Source organism: Botrytis porri (assembly GCF_014898465.1).
Source record: "Botrytis porri strain MUCL 3234 chromosome Unknown BPOR_022, whole genome shotgun sequence".
Classification (NCBI taxonomy): Eukaryota; Fungi; Ascomycota; class Leotiomycetes; order Helotiales; family Sclerotiniaceae; genus Botrytis; species Botrytis porri.
In genome coordinates, this window is record NW_024066096.1 from 94,785 (window position 1) to 116,085 (window position 21,301).

At 37.6% G+C, this 21,301-nt stretch overlaps 3 protein-coding genes across 3 annotated transcripts; 2 read left to right on the plus strand and 1 right to left on the minus strand.

Moving 5' to 3' along the window:
* Window positions 1–387: 387 nt before the first annotated feature.
* Window positions 388–1,368, minus strand: EAF01_011504 (uncharacterized protein; the record flags this gene model as incomplete). Its single annotated transcript, XM_038919762.1, has 1 exon — window positions 388–1,368. The coding sequence occupies one exon, from the start codon at window positions 1,366–1,368 to the stop codon at window positions 388–390; it is 981 nt and encodes a 326-aa protein (XP_038764695.1).
* Window positions 1,369–4,060: 2,692 nt separating this feature from the next.
* On the plus strand, window positions 4,061–8,086 carry EAF01_011505 (uncharacterized protein; the record flags this gene model as incomplete). The annotated part of the gene is made up of 6 exons (XM_038919763.1): window positions 4,061–4,087; window positions 4,147–4,187; window positions 4,241–4,361; window positions 4,414–6,825; window positions 6,873–7,546; window positions 7,603–8,086. The coding sequence occupies 6 exons, from the start codon at window positions 4,061–4,063 to the stop codon at window positions 7,865–7,867; spliced, it is 3,540 nt and encodes a 1,179-aa protein (XP_038764696.1). The 3' UTR covers window positions 7,868–8,086.
* A 10,180-nt stretch (window positions 8,087–18,266) lies between these two features.
* EAF01_011506 (uncharacterized protein) lies at window positions 18,267–19,766 on the plus strand (the record flags this gene model as incomplete). Its single annotated transcript, XM_038919764.1, has 3 exons — window positions 18,267–19,223; window positions 19,281–19,392; window positions 19,444–19,766. The coding sequence occupies 3 exons, from the start codon at window positions 18,267–18,269 to the stop codon at window positions 19,764–19,766; spliced, it is 1,392 nt and encodes a 463-aa protein (XP_038764697.1).
* Between the last annotated feature and the right edge of the window lie 1,535 nt (window positions 19,767–21,301).

Below are 21,301 nucleotides of genomic sequence, written 5' to 3' on the forward strand. Positions count from 1 at the left end.
TTCTTTTTCTAAAATCCATGACAATGCCAGATATCTTGAATGAGTGAGGGCATATCTGGGAGAAATAATAACCACCCTAGGCTTTTGGGCTAGATGGTTCTTTGAAGAAACTTTAATAATCCCAATCCTACAAGGGAACGAAAACCTCAATGGAAGGTAACGAAAAATAACCAAGGAAAGGAAATGCCATCCAAACGGTCAGGATATTCGAAAACGCGAAATTTCATCCACCACACCCAATTAAATCCTAATATCCCAAACGAGGAGGACATTCCAAAAACAAATGGAAGAAGAAATTTTTCATATCACATCCAACTTGAGAGCTTGGCTCTTCTCCAGTTATGTACTGTTATCCAAAGGAAGGGACCCTATGGATATCTTAGTTTCTTATTCGTGGCTTCGGTCTGTGAATCTAGGATGACTGATTGGCCACCATACACCCTCACGATCCCGAATTTTAACCGACGGTACACTGAGCTCTTGATCAGTTTTATTTTCATAGGCCCAAATGGGTTCTCCAGAAGCATACTTGGTCGTATTCAATGTAGAGTCATAGCTTTGTACAGGTGGTGCAGGGTGTGACGCGGTTGCAGGTGGTGTGTAAACATGTCCGCTTTTTGATCCTGCGGGACTGTGTTTGCCAGTTTCTCGGGAATAGTACTTGTTTTTAGGCGATGCAGAGTATAAATCGGTTTCAGGTGATGCGTAATTGTCCCTGCTTTCGGATTCTGCGGTACTATTTCTGTTAGGCGGCGGGTATTGATTTTCGTGTCTCGACGATGCAAATCCAGAGTCGGTCGCAGGCAAACGTGAATTGCCTTCGTTTGTCGGAAACGATGCTGCGACTTCTGCAGATTCATACACGCCAGGGCTTGCAGAAGGATGAGGATGCGACAGCGTTAATTTTGAGAATTCTTCGTCGTCAGACCATCCCGTATCTGCGGAATAATCCTCGCTTGTAAGCAATGCGGAGCCATCGTTGCTCTCGGATACTGCTGCTTGATTTTCTCCCGATCTTTCATGATAACTCTTCCTACCATTACTTGCTATCCGCTCCCGGCGGATTTTCCCTAGTTCAGGGTTGTTCAGCGGATTCCTATATTCTACATCATAAAGAGCTGTCTTTGCCTTGCTCTGGGGATCTTCACGTCTTTCCCGCTGCATTCTATTGTATTCCAGTCTTTTTGCTTCCGCTGCTTCGGGGTGGTTCCTACGCAGCGCTTCCTTTATATCCCGTGCACTTTTGTTCTTCCTCTCTCTCAGCGCTTTTCTTGCTTCGGGGTCTTTAAGCGCCTTTTGATATTTCTCCTGATTATATGCATTTCTTCTATCTCTGTTCTCCCTGTCTATTTCCTCTGGGGTCTGCATAATTTTGATTCGTGGGTGCTAAAATCGAAGCCGAGAAAGGCTAAGTAAACGATTCTGCGATGCTGGGATCGTTAGTGAAGTGCTGGGCCTTGGCGTGATGATGTGTGGTTTGATCTTTGAGCCAGTGTCTGATATCGAGCTATATGGCCGAGACGGAGTGGTGATGGCGGGATCTGGTAAATGCTTTGATATGGAGAGGTAATATGAAGCTACGATATGGAAGTAATATGGAGAGCGATATGTAGCGGAGTGTATTGTTGAATGATTTGACGAGCTTCGTGTTCAAGTATTTCGCTTTGGAAACCTCATGTTAGATATTTCGATATGTTTTGTATTCGATTATCTTGCTCTGGAAATTTGTGTTCGAGTTGGTTTTGGAAATGGAGGGAGAGGGGATACTTCTAACCTACTTGAGCACATTTGACCTTACTTTAGCGAGCTTTGAGAGAAAGATAATGACTACAATATCCTCGATTTGTGACTAGGAATGGTCAATTTGACTCCCAAAAGGAAGTTTTGACTTCTTATCAACATAATGACTGCGGAGAATGAGATTCGTTGGTGGGGAGAGGTCACAAGTGACTGTAATTAAACGATATGACGCGGGGGTTTGAACTCTTGACTCTAAACACTCATAATGGTTTGAAAATATATCTTTGTGATTGAATATATTGACACTTGATGACGAGAAATAGATATCTTGACTCCCAACGGATATTTCCTCACCCAATATCAACAGAGTGACTAAAAAATATCTTCATGAGTAGAAATAAGCTTATAAGTGACTCAAATGAATGATATGACGTATATTTTTCGACAGTTTTTGACTGCGGATAAGCAGGATGATTGAGAAGAATTGTCTCCGTAAATGGGGATTGGCAGATGGATGACTTGAAATGACTATTTTGACTGTTTATTGATAGACCTTTGGCTCTAATAAGCGTTGTGATCCAGAAAAGTCATCTCCAGGCCTAGAAATGAACATATTGAATCATGACTAGTTTTCTACTCAAAATGCACAAGGTGACTATAGATAACTACATCGATGAATGTGAGAACTACGATGATTACTGTGTTTCAAATGATGTATGATTTGAAATCGTCAACGTTTGTTGTTATGAATATCATATATGACTGGAAATATCGACAGTGACTCTTTATCATAGCATAGTAGAGTCGCGACGGACATATTCACTTGTATGATCACGCCATGATTAAGTATAGTAGTATCCATTATATGTGAGCTAAAAGGTGACTCGAGATATTGTATTCTGAGTGGCGACGGGAAGAATGATAATGCAGGGCAGTAATTATATATACCCTTTGACGCACCGTGAAGAATCCGAGCTCTGGTGTTTGCCTTTCACTACCCGTGGTCTATTTACCCCGGAATCCCACCAACGCTTTTTGGCTGGCGGATGTTGAGGATTCATACTGCCCCCTGACTTTTTGACAGCCCCTTCCCCTTTGTCGCCCGCTTAGTGCTAGTAGAACAAGAGTAATCTCAGCCTTAAGTTAGAGTACTGCCACCAAACCCAACAAATCTTCTATCCGGTGCATGGTATATTCATATCTCAGAACTCCCTTTGCATGAAGCTTGATAGAGATCGCCCTAAGCATGATAGGTAAATGATGCACGAAGTATTCAAGCCAAAAGGTATCAGGAAGGCTTAAATAGCTCTCCTTTATAGGTACGCGGGTACTTGATGTACAATTCATCAATGAGCTGGGCTATTATTTTTCAAGCTTCAAACGAAGTTTCCTGGCAAAGAATTTTGAAAATTCAAAATATTGAGTACTGCATGGCAAACCGTACAAAGCTGAAAGGGGGAAATATCAAAACATCCGAGATTCATTGTCATTAGTCTCATAATGTAACAAGCTCGCTTGAGCCTTCGTGCAGCTGACTCACCACTGTTAGATCTTTGTTTTCACATCTCCAACGCCCCCTTAAAACTCTACATGACCTCTCTTATTACCCATTGCCAACGTGAATGTAGTACTATCTTGACTTCTTCCATCTTATCTAGCCCCAGGGTCTTCAGCTTCCAATCCAGCAACCATTATACGTATCTGGATCAGATTTTCGGAAATTTCATAGGAAACCTACAATATCCGATGCCAGAGCTACTATACCTTTTACCTTATCTGAAACTCACCTTGAAATTTGGCGAGTGGGGTGCTGGTGAAAGTGTTTTGAATGTATCTTTTCGGTGAGTGTTGAATATTGAGACCCGAAAATTGAGATCAGTGAGTTTGAATATACCACATAGTAAACCATAAAATAGACGCACTTCCATTAATGGTGCCAGTTGCCTTTTTCGAGGTCTCGTCTTCCTGTGCTATATTGACTTCGCTCGTGGTAAACCAAGCAAAATATGGAATCATTGCACGACTACAGGCTAATCAACGCACCTATCCTTTCATGGCTATATAGTGAGTAGTGATTTACTGCAATTTCAATACTATGCGCATTTACATTTGAATGATGCGAAATTGTACAAATTTTTGATGAAAGTCTGATGTGTCTGAATAAAGTTTAAGGATGAGGAGGGGTACGGAAAGGAATAACCAAATGATCCGAGGTTGCTGCGGACCCAAATTGTGTTGTTTACTCTCACGCGCAAATCAAAATATAAAATAAATATTTACGACTTTACGACCAACAATATTACGACTCGATACCGCCATAATGAGGATAGTAGAAGTCATTATAGATGTATGTCTCATAAACAAACTCCTCAAAATCCTTAGATCTCTTGACTAACTCATGTGTAGGGTTTCAAATCGTACGCTGTGCGTACTGTAATTTCAGGATGGTAAACAATGCAAACGAAAGATTCTTTGGTACATATTCTTACATCTTATTTAGGGATGAGAGTTTCAATTCGATTACTGGTCTGAATGGTAGTGGTAAATCGAATATCCTCGACTCAATATGTTTTGTTCTTGGTATTACGAATATGACAACAGTTCGGGCGCAGAATCTTCAGGTATATTATAACCCCTCACATGGGCATGAAGCGTATTGACGAACCTCTTTAGGATCTAATATACAAGCGTGGACAAGCCGGAGTAACGAAAGCTAGTGTGACGATTGTTTTCGACAATCGAGACAAGAAGAAATCGCCCATCGGTTTCGAGGAATATGCTCAAATCAGTGTTACTCGACAAATTGTCCTGGGAGGCACCAGCAAATATCTTATCAATGGACATCGAGCACAACAACAGACTGTGCAAAACCTTTTCCAATCCGTTCAGCTCAATATCAACAACCCCAATTTCTTGATTATGCAAGGACGAATTACAAAAGTGTTGAATATGAAAGCGGTTGAAATTCTTGCCATGATTGAGGAGGCGGCAGGGACACGGATGTTCGAGGACAGGAGAGATAAGGCTTTCAAGACGATGGCTAAGAAGGAAATGAAGGTCCAAGAGATCACCGAGTTATTGAAAGAAGAAATCGAGCCAAAGTTAGAAAAGCTGCGGACGGAGAAACGGGCTTTCCTAGATTATCAACAAACACAAAATGATTTGGAGAGACTCACGAGAGTGGTTGTGGCGCATGATTACTTGAAGAATCAGGAAAAAGTTGCCCAATCAGCTAATGATCTCGAGCTCAAGAAACAACGGGCGATAGAATTGGAGGAATCGGCGAATCGATTGAAAAGCGAAATCTCATTCTTGGAAGAGGATATCAAAAGGGTGAAGGCACAACGGGAGAAAGAATTAAAGAAGGGTGGGAAAGCCTCAGCTTTAGAGGAAGAGGTTAAGAAATATTCTCATGAATTGGTTCGACTTGCGACGGTAATGGATCTGAAAAAATCGAGTATGGCGGAAGAGCAGGAACGAAAGTTGGTGACTCAAAAGATGGTTTCCGAGATGGAATCTCTACTCGAACAGAAAACCAAAGTTTACGAAAAAATACAAGCGCAATACGATAAGGCCAAGGAAGATTTAGAGAAGCAAAATCTAGAAGCAGAGACAAAAGAGGAACTTTTGCAAACTTTACAAACTGGTGTCGCATCCAAGGAAGGCCAAGAGAGTGGATATCAAGGACAATTGCAAGATGCAAGAAATCGAATGAGTGCTGCATCTACCGAGCAAGAACAAGCCAAATTGAAGATTACTCATCTTGAGAAGCGAATCAAAGAAGAAGAGCCAAGGTCGAAAAAGGCTAAAGAGCAAAATGCTGGACTACTTGGGGACCTTGAGGGATTACGATCTCAAGCTCAGAAACTCGAAAAGGAGCTTCAAAAATTGGGCTTCGAAGCAGGCAAAGAGGATGATATGTACAAGCAAGAATCCACTATTCAGCAGAACATCCGAAGAATTCGGGAACAAGCAGATGGCTTGAAACGTAAAGTAGCAAATGTGGACTTCAATTACGCAGATCCTACTCCAAATTTCGATAGATCGAAAGTGAAGGGTTTGGTGGCTCAACTTTTCACAATTGATAAGAACCACACAGCTGCGGGAACAGCCCTCGAAATTTGTGCAGGTGGTCGTTTGTACAATGTTGTCGTTGACACAGAAGTTACTGGTACCCAATTACTTCAAAATGGAAAACTAAGGAAGCGAGTCACTATCATCCCTTTGAACAAGATTGCCGCTTTCCGAGCTTCAGCAGAAAAGATTGGTGCTGCTCAAAAAATTGCTCCGGGCAAAGTAGATCTCGCACTATCCTTGGTTGGATACGATGAAGAAGTTTCGACTGCTATGGATTACGTATTCGGAAATACTCTCATCTGCGCAGATGCTGCTACAGCCAAGCGAGTTACATTTGATCCTTCCGTTCGCATGAAGAGTATCACATTGGAAGGTGACTCCTATGATCCATCTGGTACACTGTCTGGAGGTAGTTCTCCCAACTCGAGTGGAGTTCTAGTCACGATGCAGAAGTTAAATGAGCTTAACAAAGAACTCAAATCACAAGAGAGAGAGCTGGCTGACCTTCAGGCCACAATTGCCAGAGAGAAGAAGAAGATGGACCAAGCACGAAAGATCAAACAAGAATTAGATCTCAAGTCTCATGAGGTCAAGCTTACGGAAGAACAAATCGGAAGCAACTCCTCCTCGTCCATTATCCAGGAGATTGAGAATATGAAGGCTAGCATTATTCAACTCAAGCAAGACCTGGTCGATGCAAAGAAACGACAGGATGAAGCTACAAAAGATATCAAACGTATTGAGAAGGATATGAAAGAGTTTGATAGCAATAAAGATGGCAAGCTTGTTGAGTTGCAAAGCTCTCTTAATTCTTTGAGAAAGGCACTCACCAAGAACTCTGCGGCTGTTAAGGCATTACATAAAGAGTTGCAAAGTGCCCAAATGGACACGGAACAAGTTGGAGGTGATCTTTCAAATGCTCAAGAACAACTCCAAGAAGTTGAGCAAACATTGAAAGCCCAGGATGAAGAAATTACAAGTTTAGTCTCCGAACAGGCCCAGGTTAAGGTTAGTAATCATCTCAAAATCGTATATACAAAACTAATGTGGTGTAGGATTCGCATGATATCTCACAGGCACATCTCGACGACGAACGAGCTAAATTGACAGGATTTGATGATGAATTACATTCTCTTGAGCAAGCATCAAGATCAAAAGCTTCTCGTATTACCGAAGAAGGTTTAGAAATGCAAAAGCTTGGTCATCAGATTGAGAAATTTCACAAAGAGCAACAAGCGGCTGTGCAAACAGTATCGCACATGGAACAAGAGCACGAATGGATTGCTGATGAGAAAGATAATTTTGGTCGAACTGGAACTCCTTACGATTTCAAGAGTCAAAATATCGCAGAATGTAAAGCTACATTGAGGAATCTTACCGAGCGCTCTCAAGGGATGAAAAAGAAGATCAATCCTAAGGTCATGAACATGATTGAAAGTGTTGAAAAGAAGGAAATTGCACTTAAGAATATGATGAAGACGGTCATCAGAGATAAGAAGAAGATTGAAGAAACTATTAGCAGTCTTGATGAGTACAAGAAGAAAGCTTTGCTAGAGACATGGCAAAAGGTTAATAAAAATTTCGGACAAATCTTCGCCGAATTATTACCAGGCAGTTTTGCAAAGTTGGATCCTCCTGAGGGAAAGACTATTGCCGATGGATTAGAAGTCAAGGTATCTCTTGGTAAAGTGTGGAAACAGAGTTTAACAGAATTGAGTGGTGGACAAAGGTATTTACTTCTTCAAGCTTTTTGGCTCAATACATCTGCTAACTCACAAATCACAGATCGCTAATTGCACTTTCACTCATCATGGCTCTATTACAATTCAACCCAGCACCAATCTATATTCTCGATGAAGTAGATGCTGCGCTTGATTTGTCACATACACAAAATATTGGTCGTTTGATCAAAACTCGTTTTGGTGGCAGTCAATTTATTGTTGTTAGTTTGAAAGATGGCATGTTCCAAAATGCAAATCGCATTTTTAGAACGAGATTTAGTGAAGGAACGAGTGTGGTGCAGAGTTTGACGGCGGCAGATTTTAATTGATTGGTTGTTGAGGGGGACGGGAATTGATGATTAAATAGGCAGGTTGTTCATTGAATTTTGGTCACTTGGGTCGATAGTGATATGGATGAATGTATGGATGAATGGTTGGATGGGTGGTTGGATGGATGAATGAATAATGGCGTTGGTGCTATATGTATGGCGTATTGGAATTGGGAGCAGGCTTTGGAATAGGCGAAATCCTTTGAATGTTACCTACCTTGGCATGAGGGGGAAATAGAAGGGGAGGGGTGGGTGGGGAGAATAACTGAAGTAATGATTGTATGAATGAATATGAATCTACAGATATTTACACTGAGTTTTTCGTCGTGATGTTATGATGAAATGATGGTGGTAGGAAGATGTTGAGATGGTTAGAGATGGATGACTTGTGTTTGTATTTGCATTTTTGGTATTTAGTTTTTGTTCACCTATTTAGGTAGGTAGGTAATTTCATGCTATGAAATACCTAGTAAGTAGAGAACTTCCATCAATTGCGACGTCGATTAGAGAGATGTCGCATATCGCATCTTATCAACACCCATTGTACCGGTAAGTAGGCAGGCTAGATGAGGTAGCGCAATTTATTGATTAAATTGATAGATTTATAGATCGATGCTAAGATATTCATTCAAATGACCAAGGGTTTAAACTGTAATGGGTGAGGTTTATTTGTTATTTATTGATGTATTGATGTATTGATGTATTGATGTATTGATATATTGATGGATGTATTTGATATGTGGATGTGTATATGGTATGGAATGGGACGCGAAAGCCAAGATGTGGGATGAAGTGAGATGGGTCTTGTCTGCTTTGGTATGTGTATGGATGGGATGATATATCACTTGGGTTTGAAGCATGTGCATGTGTAGGTATGTTATCGACGCCTTTTTTGTCGATAGTGGATGGCATGGGATGACCGACATGTAGGATAGGATGGATGGATGGATGGTGTTCCGTTTGGTTTTTTCATGCATGCATGTATTGCATCCATTGCGTGGGGAGAAACTTGGGAGGAACTAGACTCGGCTCGGCTGGATTGGATTGGATTGAACGAGGGGAGGGGAGGGGATGGGAGTTTGAGATTGGAGTTGGGGGTTGGGGGTTTTCACATGTTAGTTGGCATTCGGTAGATGAGATGGATGGGGAAGTCGATTGGAGCTCGATAGCTTGGTTGCTTGGTGCGTCGGTTGTATGTTTGGATTTGGATTTGGATGTGGAGGTTGTATGCGTAAGTTTGAGAGTTGGAGTTTGTAGTTGGAGTTTGTAGTTGTTGGTCGCGGGTAGGAGAGGGGGAGAAGGGAGGCGGAGGCGGAGGGGTGTAGAATCTAGGGTTTAGAATCTAGAATTTAGAATCTAGATGTAATGGGGATCATGGGATTGAATTGGATTGGCTTGGGATTAATAGATAGATGCGGCTAGGTGCGGTTCGGTGTGTAGAGCCGAATCGAGGATGTGGGATATGGGATCTGAATATGGAATATGGATGTGATGTAATGAAATCTAGATGCGATGGGATGGACTGGGCTACAATGATAAGATGGATTGATTTACGGATAGACAGGCTCGGTAGATAGAACCGGGTTTAGTGCAGTGTATGGTATAATCTAGGTAGGTAGTAAAATACCTACCCAGCTCCCTAGCAAAAACTAAATGTACATAGGTACGTAAAGGTGGCGAAATATGAGCCTGTCTCGACTCTCGACTCTCGACTCTCGAGCTTGCCTCGGTGCTGCACCTATGCTCCTATGTATGTAAAGAATCCGTTTCCATGAATGAATAGTTCGGAAATTAGATAGGATATCTAGCTCTAGGTGGTAAGAGCTCTAGAACCTCCTCATCATATAGATTTCGGTTTCCCTGTTAAAATCATTAATTCTTCCACTTTTAAACCCTCTATTTATTCATTGAATCTTTTTATTAAATAAGAGAAAAAAGTTAAAATTAATTAATTAATAAATATTTTAATTAAATTTAAAAAAAAAGAGCTAGTTTGATTTTAAATATTTCATTCAAGAAGTTATAAGTTATTAAAGATAAAAATCATTAATGTTTTAAAAGAATCGTTTATTTTATATAGAAAAAGTTTTACAAATTAGAAATTTTTAAGTTTTTAATTTTTAATTTGTATAATTTATAAACAAAAATAAAGAAAATAAAAATTACATACTTTTTTCAATAATATATAATATTAATTGCTTATTTTGAAATTTTGAAGGTAAAATTTATTAAATTGAAAAAGTTATTAATTTTTTTAACTTTTATAAGAAAATTTCATTTTTTGTAAAGATTTTTTTATAAAACTTATAAAATGTAGTAAGAGGTTTTAGAATTCTTATAATAAAACTTGATTATATTAAATTAGAATACATCTAAATCTCGAATATATTAGACTTTTTTATAACGTAGTTCATTAGTATATAGGTTATATTATTATATGAGCTACTTTATTTTATATATAAAATTCGTCTGTATATAATCGTATACTTTCTTTATTAGTAAATAGAATTTTCCAAAAACTCTTTATATAAATTTTAACTTTTTGATTATTCAAAAATCTAGTTATTATTAAAGTTATTAAAGAAAAAGGGTATTTATAATACAAAATATAATAATTTCAAACTAAAATAAACTATTTAATAAAAACCCTAATTCTATAAATATTTCATTTTTATTATAATTCTTCATAATTTCTTCTTTTAAAAATAATAATTAATTATTAAAGTATAAATATCAAGAAAACCTTAATTGTAATACTTTTTTAAAGTAGTCGTCTATATACTAATAAACCATATTAAATTTTTATGAAATTATATATAACTATTAGATATTAAAGCAAAACCAAAATATTAAATTGATTTCTATAAAATCAATATAAGTTCTAGTAATAGATTTAACAAAAGAAGCTATTTTTTAAATAAGTAAGTTTGATTAATTATAATTATATAATATTTTTTAAAATATTAAGATTTGAAGTTAAAATCTGATAAAAATATTAATTAAAACATTTAAATTACTAATTTTTATATCAAAATCTTGTTTATACTAGATTTTATTAATTGAGTTTTCTAGTTTGATATAGTTAGGTTTTATTATAGGTAGATATCTTCTAAGGTACGAAAAATGAGCTTCGAAAGTGATTCGTACGTAGAGTAAGAATATTATTAACTTTTATAAATAAAAGTCTTTATATTATAGTAGTAGTAGTAGTAAATTTATAATCGATTCGTTCTATTTAGTTATACTAAGACCATGCGATACACCTGTTACGGAGGTACCCGCACCGCAACATGGATTATAAGATAAACCTAAGGCCTTGGTGTTGGAACCTACGAAAACAGCACTGTAGGGACAGTTGGATTAAAGGGTAACGAAAGATAGCGGTAACCGAATCAATAAGCAATGATTAAAAGATAGGTACCTATCTTTTGTTGGCACCTATCCTACAGTAGGCACAGGAGGGATAGCGGTTACAGGTTATCTAGTAAGCACAGGTTAGATAAGCAGTAGTATCATATAGGTCACGGGGCAAGTGTCACGTGATGGATAGACAGGATAGGCAAGCTATCCAGGCTATCCGTGGATAGACAGGATAGACAGTCTACCCAAGCTATCCAGACGAGAACGAAGGTCTATATAAGGGAATGGGTTTCATTACAATGTAGAGCTTCGTGCTCAAGATCAATCATTAGTTTCATACTATAGTTACGAGAATTGCAACCAGTTACAACCTTATTGAATTCCTACTTGAAGTCTAGTCTAAACCACCTCGAGAGATCTCTAGACACTTCCACGTGACCCTAGAGGCAGCTCCCGTAACAACACCTATATATAGTTCTAATTAAATAAAGTAGATAAAAAAAGAAAATAAAAACTTATTCCTTTTTGAACTTCCTTATTAAGATCTACAAGCAATCTTTTAAACAATCCTTTTAAATCCTTCAAATTATTTATATTATAGATCTATTATATCTAAAAACCTTTCCTTTATTAAATCCTTTAATATACTTATAAAAACCTTATACTTTCTATTCTATTATAATAATTCCTTTCTTTTTATTCAACTCTTTTCAAAATATTATAAAACTATAATTAATTATAATGTTATATCCCTTTCAAAAGGTTATCTTTGTTCTCTAATACTTCGAGTCCTTTAGAAATCCTATTATAACCTTCAATCTATTACTTATAAGCCTTATATCCACCTTCTCACATAATACATTAATAATATATAATTTCTTTTTAAAACTTAATATCTTCTATTCCCTTTCCTCTTATCAAATTACCCTATCAATATAGAATATAATATATTAAAATCTACCAAATCACTTTATCAATACAAAGAACAAAACTATATTATAGAATTAGATAATTAAATAAGATCGAAATAATAGATATAATAATATCGAGATACTATTACTTTAATAATATATATTCTATATTGAAGAGTTACTACTTCTTGTTACGGGAGCTGCCTCTAGGGTCACGTGGAAGTGTCTAGAGTTCTTTCGAGATGGTTTAGACTAGATTTCAAATAGGAATTCAATAAGATTATAATTGATTGCAATTCTTGTAACTATAGTAATAAAACTAATGATTGTTTTTAAGCACGAAGCTCTACATTGTAATGAAACCACTTCCCTATATAGACCTTTGTACTGAAATCGACCAACAAGTCGATCGGCTTTTGATCATATGACATTTGTCCTGTGATTCCTATTGTCCTAGTTTGTCCTTTTGTTTTAGGGCTAATCCTCTAAGGCATTACTAATCTTAGTGGAGCCTTCTTGTTTACTGTGTTCTGTCTTTCCTAGAACCTATTATCCTGGGAACTATATTTTAGATTTCTAGGGTATCCTATAACTAATACTATATATATGCCTAAGGCGTCTCTTAGGTGCCTAATATCCCCCGGTATACTACAACTGAATCACTAAGGCCTATAATACCATTATAGCTTATAAGTCAGTGATTCTACAGCCTGTTACTAATCCGTTGTAACACTTCTTTAATTATAATTAATAGTATATTATTTACTATACAAGATAATATTGAAATCAATATTTCGTAGTAATATTATATATTGATATAAAGTACTATATATCTAAATCAATATATTATAAATGTTTTTCGAAAGGTCTGACTTTTCTTTTTATTATATAGAATAACTATAAATATACTAATAGAATATTAAATATTATATTAATATATCTTTTATAAAATAGTTCTTGAAAAAAGTAAAGCCTTTTAAAGAGTTTTCATTCTTTATTTTCCTATATTCAAGAATCTTTTTCTTTATAATTAAAACCCTTCTATAAAGTCTCCAAATATTAAAAAGCCTAGATTATTATAGGAATCTATAATTTAATCTCTTTCATTAATTATATTCAATATAATAAATTTATTAATAATAATATTAATATTAATAATTCTAATATAAATTTATTAAACTCCTCTCCCCAATATCAATAATAATATCTCCTCAACTCAAATAGATATCAATTCAACAATTTTAAGAAAAAATAGAAAATGATATTCTAATTCAAATATAATAAAGATTAATGAGTTTTTCTAAGAAAATTTTTTCCTTAGTTTTTTCGTATTTTTCATTATATTATATTTAAAGATTAAGAATTATTAAATTATTAATAAATATATCAACTATATCTCGATCTTTTTTTATTAAAAAATAATAATTAATTGGTTTTATATATATTATTACAATTCATCTTTTGAAATCAATAATATTTGATTAGAATTCTCAGAACTCTATGGATTTGATTGATTGATAAGCCCCTATTAAGCGACGGAGCCCATTTCTCGCACCTTAGGGGATAATAGATAGCCTTACGCATTTCGGAGTGGAAGCCCGCGTCCGAGGTTTGGGTTGTGAGTTTTAGGGTTGTGAGGTTTGAGGTTTGAGAAGCGAGTCCGAGTCCGAGGTTTAAGAACGAGGCATGGGATTTGGGGGAGTTTCGGGTTGGAGAGGAAAGTTTGACGAGTGATGATAGATTGTAGAATGTAGTTTATACCTATATTACAGTGTACACACTGAACTCTAATCAACCACACTGTGATCGACTCGTACTCGTTTTGAAATCCCCCAGTACCTACCTAGTCCGTAAGAATGAGCGTACGAATCAACCACGGAAAGCGGAATATAAAATACAGATACGGACAATTCGATTGTTAGATCGAAGCCGCCTCCGCTGCGTATTTTGGAGCCGTAGATTCCTTGTTGGTAGATTTCTAGATCCTGTGTGTTTGGATCAAATGCTAAGATCAAAGATGAGATATACTCGTACGGGTACCGGTAGATAAATATCTCTTTTGAATATCTCTTTTGAATTTCGACTCGAAAAATGGATGGAGGGGTTGATTTGTTGGGAAGCTTGTAAGAGAGAGGGATAGAGAGATAGAATAGAATACGCGTGGTGTAGTAGTGTAGTGGTGTAGTGTCGTGTTTAAGCTCGAGGTTAGGAGGTTAGAACATTAAATCTATATACTAGAGGAGCTAGAAACCGGATCATCGGAGAGAGAGAGAGAGAGAGAGATGGAAAAAAAGAATTGGGATTTTGTTGGTAATGCATTACGATATGATATGATAGATACGGTACGGTACGGTACGACATGATGGGTTAGATAGATATGTAGATACGATGAATACGGTGATATGTATCGTAGCTCGAATCTACATCTACGGACTCGAGACGGATTAGTACATGTGTATGCGTATATGTATGTTACTAAGCTATATACGACGTATGCAGTATAATATGGTTTGGTATGATATGCTATGATATCTAAGCTCGCAAGCACACAGCCACCATATTTCTTCACGACGTACAGCTTCGTTTTCGGTATGGAATGCCTGGTGTGCAAGTGAACTGCATTTACATGCGCATTGATATGATGGGTGTAGATTGCATTACAGACCAATCCTCAGATACACTTTGAAATTTGGAGTTTAAAGTTTACTTTGGTTTGGAACTCAATTGAGTATTTGAGCATCTGAGCATTTCGAGTTCGATTTAGGTTAGGGTTAGTGTTGTTATGTATATATGTTTACCTGTGTGTTGTAGGTAATGAAGTCACAGATTATATAAATTTCGAGATCAAGTTTTTGCATCTTCCAGTTTCAGGGTATTTCCTATTTGTAGGATTATCAGTGATCTTTTGATAGGTGGTGAGTGGTTTGAGTGGATAAGGGAGGGTTTCGATTCGGAGGGTTTTGTGGATAGGGAGGGTTTGAGGGTGTTTTGATGGAGAGGAGAGGGAAGAGAGAGAGAGAGAAGGTTGAGTTATTACTTATTATTCTTCTTCTTCTTCTTCTTCTTCTTCTTCTTCTTCTTGTTATTATTAGTGTGGAAGGAAGTTTGGGAATCTTCAATCTTGGGAGTTTCTTGGGTAATAGTGGTGGGGATGGTGGGGATGGTGGGAATGGTGGGCATGAATTGGTTTCGATTGAAATAAATAGAATGAATAGAATAATAAAATGGAACATGGATAGAAAACTTGGAATAAGGGTCCTGGGGTATTTACTAGGTAGAGAATTGGATGTAATAGATCCCCCCCCGTTTATAAGTGATGAATGATGATACTTTTGTATCAATGCTTGAGCAAGGAGGACCCAGTGAGTGTCCACTGTTAAAATGTTAATTGAGTGGTTTATATCATTATATGAGTGTGATTGTTGTATTGGAGACCCCTATTATTATATCTTGTCCCTATGTTATGTTATATCATTTCATCATGTGAAGTTTCTTGGTTCGGGAAATTAGTATGGAGATTGAAGATTGAAGATTTTCATCAGGTGATTTTCTATGTATTGATATCTTACACTCACACCATAATGATCCTATACATCTCGATATCGGCTCACACTATACTGATCCTATATATACTGAACACATCTCATATTATACTGATTCTGTAAACACTAGATATATCTCACATGATATCAATCCTATATACACTGAACATATCTCATATTATACTGATTCTATATACACTAAACATATCTCACACCATATCAATCCTATATACCGATATACCGAATATATCTACTGATACCAAACTAAAAATGGCTTCCCGATTCCACAGACCAAGAAACTTCTTAAAAGGAAATTACTTGATTAAATAAACATCACCCACTGACCCCTACCTCGCTGAAAATATAATCAGGGGCCCGGGGGTTACATTACGAAGTACATCTAGAAGATTATCTAGAAGAACGTTAGCGTGTAAGACCAGATGAAATTGAATTCCTGTAACGAAGATCTGGAAGAGAATCTTGTGGCCGAGACCACGACCCTGATTTTTTGGTAAAAGTGGAATGAGATCGAATGAATGGATGGCATGGCGTGGAAGAGGGAGGGGCTTGGATGGGTTGTACGTCGTACCTTACGGATTATGGGGCAAGATGGCTTGGATGGTGCAGAAAGGAGTACGGTAGTACCGTAGGAGAGGTGGAGATGGGTATGTATAGGGTGAGGGACCGAGAGTGGTAGTTGAGATAGGAGAGATCTTGGAAACATTAGAAAGATTAATTAGAACGATGTGATAACGTCAATTTCCATGGTAAATATCTAGATCACTGGGTGACTACGTAGCTAACTCACCAAGGTAACAAATGGGAGGTTCCTTTGATATGATGTATATGATAGGTATGTTGGTAAAACTGGTATACTGGTATACCAACCATCAATTGAATCGAACTGACCGACTCAACTGACCGACTCAACTTGACTGATTGACCTTACGGCACTCACTTCCTTCCTTCAAAGCACCATCTGTGACCCGTGAGCCAACCCAACCAAGCCAACTTGGAACTTTACCCGTTTGCACAGCCCATTAAGATCATCCAAAAGTGGAAAGCAGGACGCGCCTTCAGTTCCAAGGTTATCATGCTACCTAGGTAGCTCGATCTTGGCGTTGATGGATTAAACTTTTTTCCTCTCTTTCCTATTGTTATTTTTAATTCGAGGATCCTGGAAATTTTGATTCAAATCAATCGGTGTGTGCTGGGAGGGTGAAGAACGTTTGGGATTTTGGTGGAGAGTAGAGAGAGGTAGAGTGGTGAATAGACTGAATAGACTGAATAGACTGAATAGACTGAATAGATTGAATGGACTCGATAGACTCTCAATATCGTGGATCTTGAACCCTTGAATGAGAAACGCGTAACTGGATATTAATACATCTCCTTTCTCTAATTCGCTTCAATGATATTTATTATATCCTCGATTACTTGTACAGACACACAGAAGCATGAATTACATTTGCCCCCCTTCTTTTCCATGATACCCTTTGAACCCTTTTTGTTTCTAGTTCACCCATGAAGAGAAAACCCCACTGAAGATCACGGATTCATGCCAAGGTGTAACTCATTGCTCAAACCCTGGGCAGGCTGTTATTATTAGCTATGTGTCTGTACAAACGGATATGATTTGTGCTACCTCGTTATATACTCTGTAGAGTCTTCTCATGTGACCGCTGATGACTAACTCTCGTATATCGTTCTCATCATCATTATACGAAGAAGAAGGTGTATTCCGTAGCAAATGGAGACAATCTATCTTCACATCCCCTGCTTATCTATCATACTTTTGTTCTACTCGAGCACATCAAAACTCTAGAAACAACAGAAACAACAGAAACCACCGCGCATCAAGAATGATTTCTCCCCACTAAACGACGAATATCAAACGTGTGTCTGACTAGGGGATCCAATACCATCCGCGGGAACTTGATCGTCGTATTGGGTTTAGTCTGAGATTCAATCAAACCCAGGATTCTGATTCATCCACACAGACATACGCGGATTTGCTCTTCTTCTTATTATTATTTAAAATTCTTTTTATTATCAACGCTAGGTAGATACACATACCCTTAGCACTAGGAAACTTGGAGCTTAATTTCTTAAATTGGAATTATTTCCTGGAAATTCGTGTGTGCTCCTATCTTGCATTTGACGCTAGTACTTTGACAAAAAAAGAACTGGTACGAGTAACAAGAGCTACTTCAAAAGTCTCAAACGAATAATACTTTCGACTTTCTGTCCACTGCCTTCCTTCTATCTTTTCCCTTCTCAACGCCTCTCATCATTTCTCAAATTCATATCCAATTCATTCAACTTCTCCCCAAGAATTAAATCTGTTGCATTGACGAGTTGCTGCTATCTTCTGCTGCTGCCTCTATTCCTTCAATCCTATTCTTGACATTTCATTCCTTCTCTTCTTACGCTCTTTAATTCGCATCTTCCATGTACATTTTCTGGTAATACCAATTCACTTCCATGTCACAGAGGCAATTAGACATCAGAAAGCTAACATCTTTCACTAGAACTTAGATTGCACATAATAGTGCTTTTTGTCTCAAATCAACTCACTCACTCACCATGTCGTCACTCATTCAACCATATCTCGACCTTGCCCTGCAGCAACTCGAAATTTACAAGGACCAATTGATCCAACAACTGCCAGTTATCTCTACGACCACATATGTCCTAACGATTCTGGCAATCTGTATACCCCCTATTGCCCTTTTAGTGTTCTACGAACTCGAACAATCGCGACAATGTGCCGAACAACCTAAAGGTTGTAGAAAACTGGGATTGAAAATTGACAGCAATCTTACCAATGAATTCGATCCCAAATTCTCCGAGGGACGTCCTCCCAGTACCGAAGAAACATCTGCAGAATGGTGGAGATTGAAGAGTATGTGGATTTATCCAGTCAAGAGTTGCAAGGGGGTTGAATTGGGTAGAGGAACCATTGTTGCAAGTGGAATGGAATACGATCGTCAATTTACCTTTGCTCAATTGAAAAGTCCATTTCCCGTCGCAGAGAACGATCCGAATTCAAAGAAAGCAGCACATCAATGGGAATTCATCACTCAACGACAATTCCCATTGTTGGCGAAAGTTAGAACCGAAATTTGGGTTCCGGATCAAAGCGTGGATTCATATGCTCCTCATATCGATGATGTTGAGAGTGGAGGAGTTATAATCATGAGTTTCCCATATCAAGAATCTGGATGGAGAGGAACCGTTGCAAGTTGGGGTGCCAAAGTCATGGGAACAGTACCTGAAAAACAATTCCGTGTGCCATTCGATCCTTCGCCAGTACAAATTGAGAAAGCAGGTTATACTGTTGAAAAGATGACAATCTGGAAAGAAACGGTTGATGCTTTGAATGTGGAAATTGAGATTCCAGAAGAACTCAGATATTACCTTGGTATCAGCAACAAGTTGGGTTTGTTCAGAGTCAATAGCGCAAAGCCGAGAGAAGTTTTCAGAAATGCGCCTTCAAAGGAAGACCTTGGATATCAACCAGTTACTGGATTTCAAGATGCTGTAAGTTTTTCAAACGCTGAAAATGTACTGTATGATTTCTTTGCTAATTCGATATAGTACCCTATCCACCTTATCAACCTTGCTAGTATTCGTGATGTTGAAAGTAAAATGCCAAAGGTTAAGGGGGCACCAAGATTGTCTGCAGGACAATTCCGTGCCAATTTAATCAGTATGTTATTCAATCTCGCAATCTATTCGTTTCATTACTAACATCTTTCAGTTACCGGACCTCCAGCTTACCACGAAGATGATTGGCGACGAATTAAGATTGGTTTTTACGAATACGACGTTTCTTGTCGTACAGTAAGATGCAAAATGCCAAATGTAAATCAAGAAACTGGAATTAGACATCCATCCGAACCCGATAAAACTTTACGAACCTTCAGAGCTATTGATGAAGGAGCCGGAAAGAATTTAGGATGTTTGGGTATGCAATTAGTACCTACTACTAAAGATGGAGCACTGAGGGTTGGGGATGAAATTACGGTGTTGGAAGTTGGTGAACATCATTATCAAAAATTATTCCCGGAACTGAATAATTGATTGCTAGGCGAGCATTCTTTGTAATGTGTTGGCTGTGTATCAAGAGAGTACAGGAGTAATGGACATATAAAATATGGAATGGTAGCAAGGAGTTTGGGATTTATTAATTGGTCGGCTGGATGGATGGCTGACTGATTGATTGACTTTACATACAATTACTCTTTTTTTCCTCTTCAACTTTTTTTTTCGATTCGCTCTGTTTGTATGTGTGTTTGTGTTTTTGTCTGTGTCTGTATTTTTGTTAGTGGGTTGGTGCTTGAAGATGCGCTACTTGCTTGCTTGCGTGTTCTTATGTGTAGATATGTATATCTTGTAAGCGGGTTAGAGATTCCGGGGGGTTATTTTCTATTTTCTCTTTCTTTCTGTGCTTTTGTGCTTGTGAAGGAAGACAGAGAGAGGTAGATGGGTGTATGTAAGGGGGGGTTAGTGACTATGATCGATTATTCATTTTGTAATTGCTTTTTTTGTTGTATGTTGGTTTTGAGATTTGAAAGTTGGGAGGGGGGAGGAGAGAGGGATGGAGATAGGAGAGGGAGAGGGAGAGGGAGAGGGAGAGGGAGAGGGAGAGGGAGAAATGCAAGAGGGGTTAGGAAAGGGGGAGTGTCTTTTGAAGTGGATATATGGATATATGGATGGATGGGTTGAGATGAAAGTTGAGATTAGGAGGTAGGGAATGGTAGAGGGGAAGTGGATATGGGAATAAGGAGTGAGGAAATAGAAGAGAGGGGAAAGAAAATAAAAGGAAGTGTGTATGTATATATTTATGTATGTGTGGATTTCAATGTTATATTATGTTCTATAAGTAAATATCAGTATATACATGTATGAATGTATCAGACAGATGAATCTAGAAATATATCATGAGAGAGATGTAGAGAGAGATGTAGAGAGAGATGTAGAGGGAGATGTAGAGAGAGATGTAGAGAGAGATGCAGAGAGAGATGCAGAGAAAGATATAGAGAGGAGAAGAAAATGAGAATGAGAGAGATAGGGGAACAGAGACAAGAAGTAGAAATTCTAACGTAGTTAATTTTTCTATTTACAAAATAGGATTTTGATTCTAATTTATTTTTTTAAATTATCAGATAAACAAAAATTCAAAATTAATATATCTTATTATTTTTAAAATTTCAAAATACAAATATTATTAAAAAGATTTCATGTTAAAGATTGTGTATAAATCTTTAATCAAATTTCAAATTTCAAATCATATGATTCATCAATAAGTCCTTATTAAGCGAAGGCGTCGTAAGTTCGCACTCTAGGGGCTAGGTATGGAAATTCGAATCGGAAGTCTGCGAGGAGAATTAGAGAGACCTTGTGTTTGGGTACTTGTGTTTATGTTTTCGGGTATGTAATATGTTATTTTTCGATGGTCGTGAGATTCGGAATGAGATTGTGAGTGGAGGAGTCGGGGTGGGGAGAGGAGTGTATATCTGATGTTGATGTATGGAGGGTGGTGTGTAAGGAAGATGGAGATGGAGATGGAGATGGATATGGATACATATCCTTAAAATTACGAAATGATTCCATGT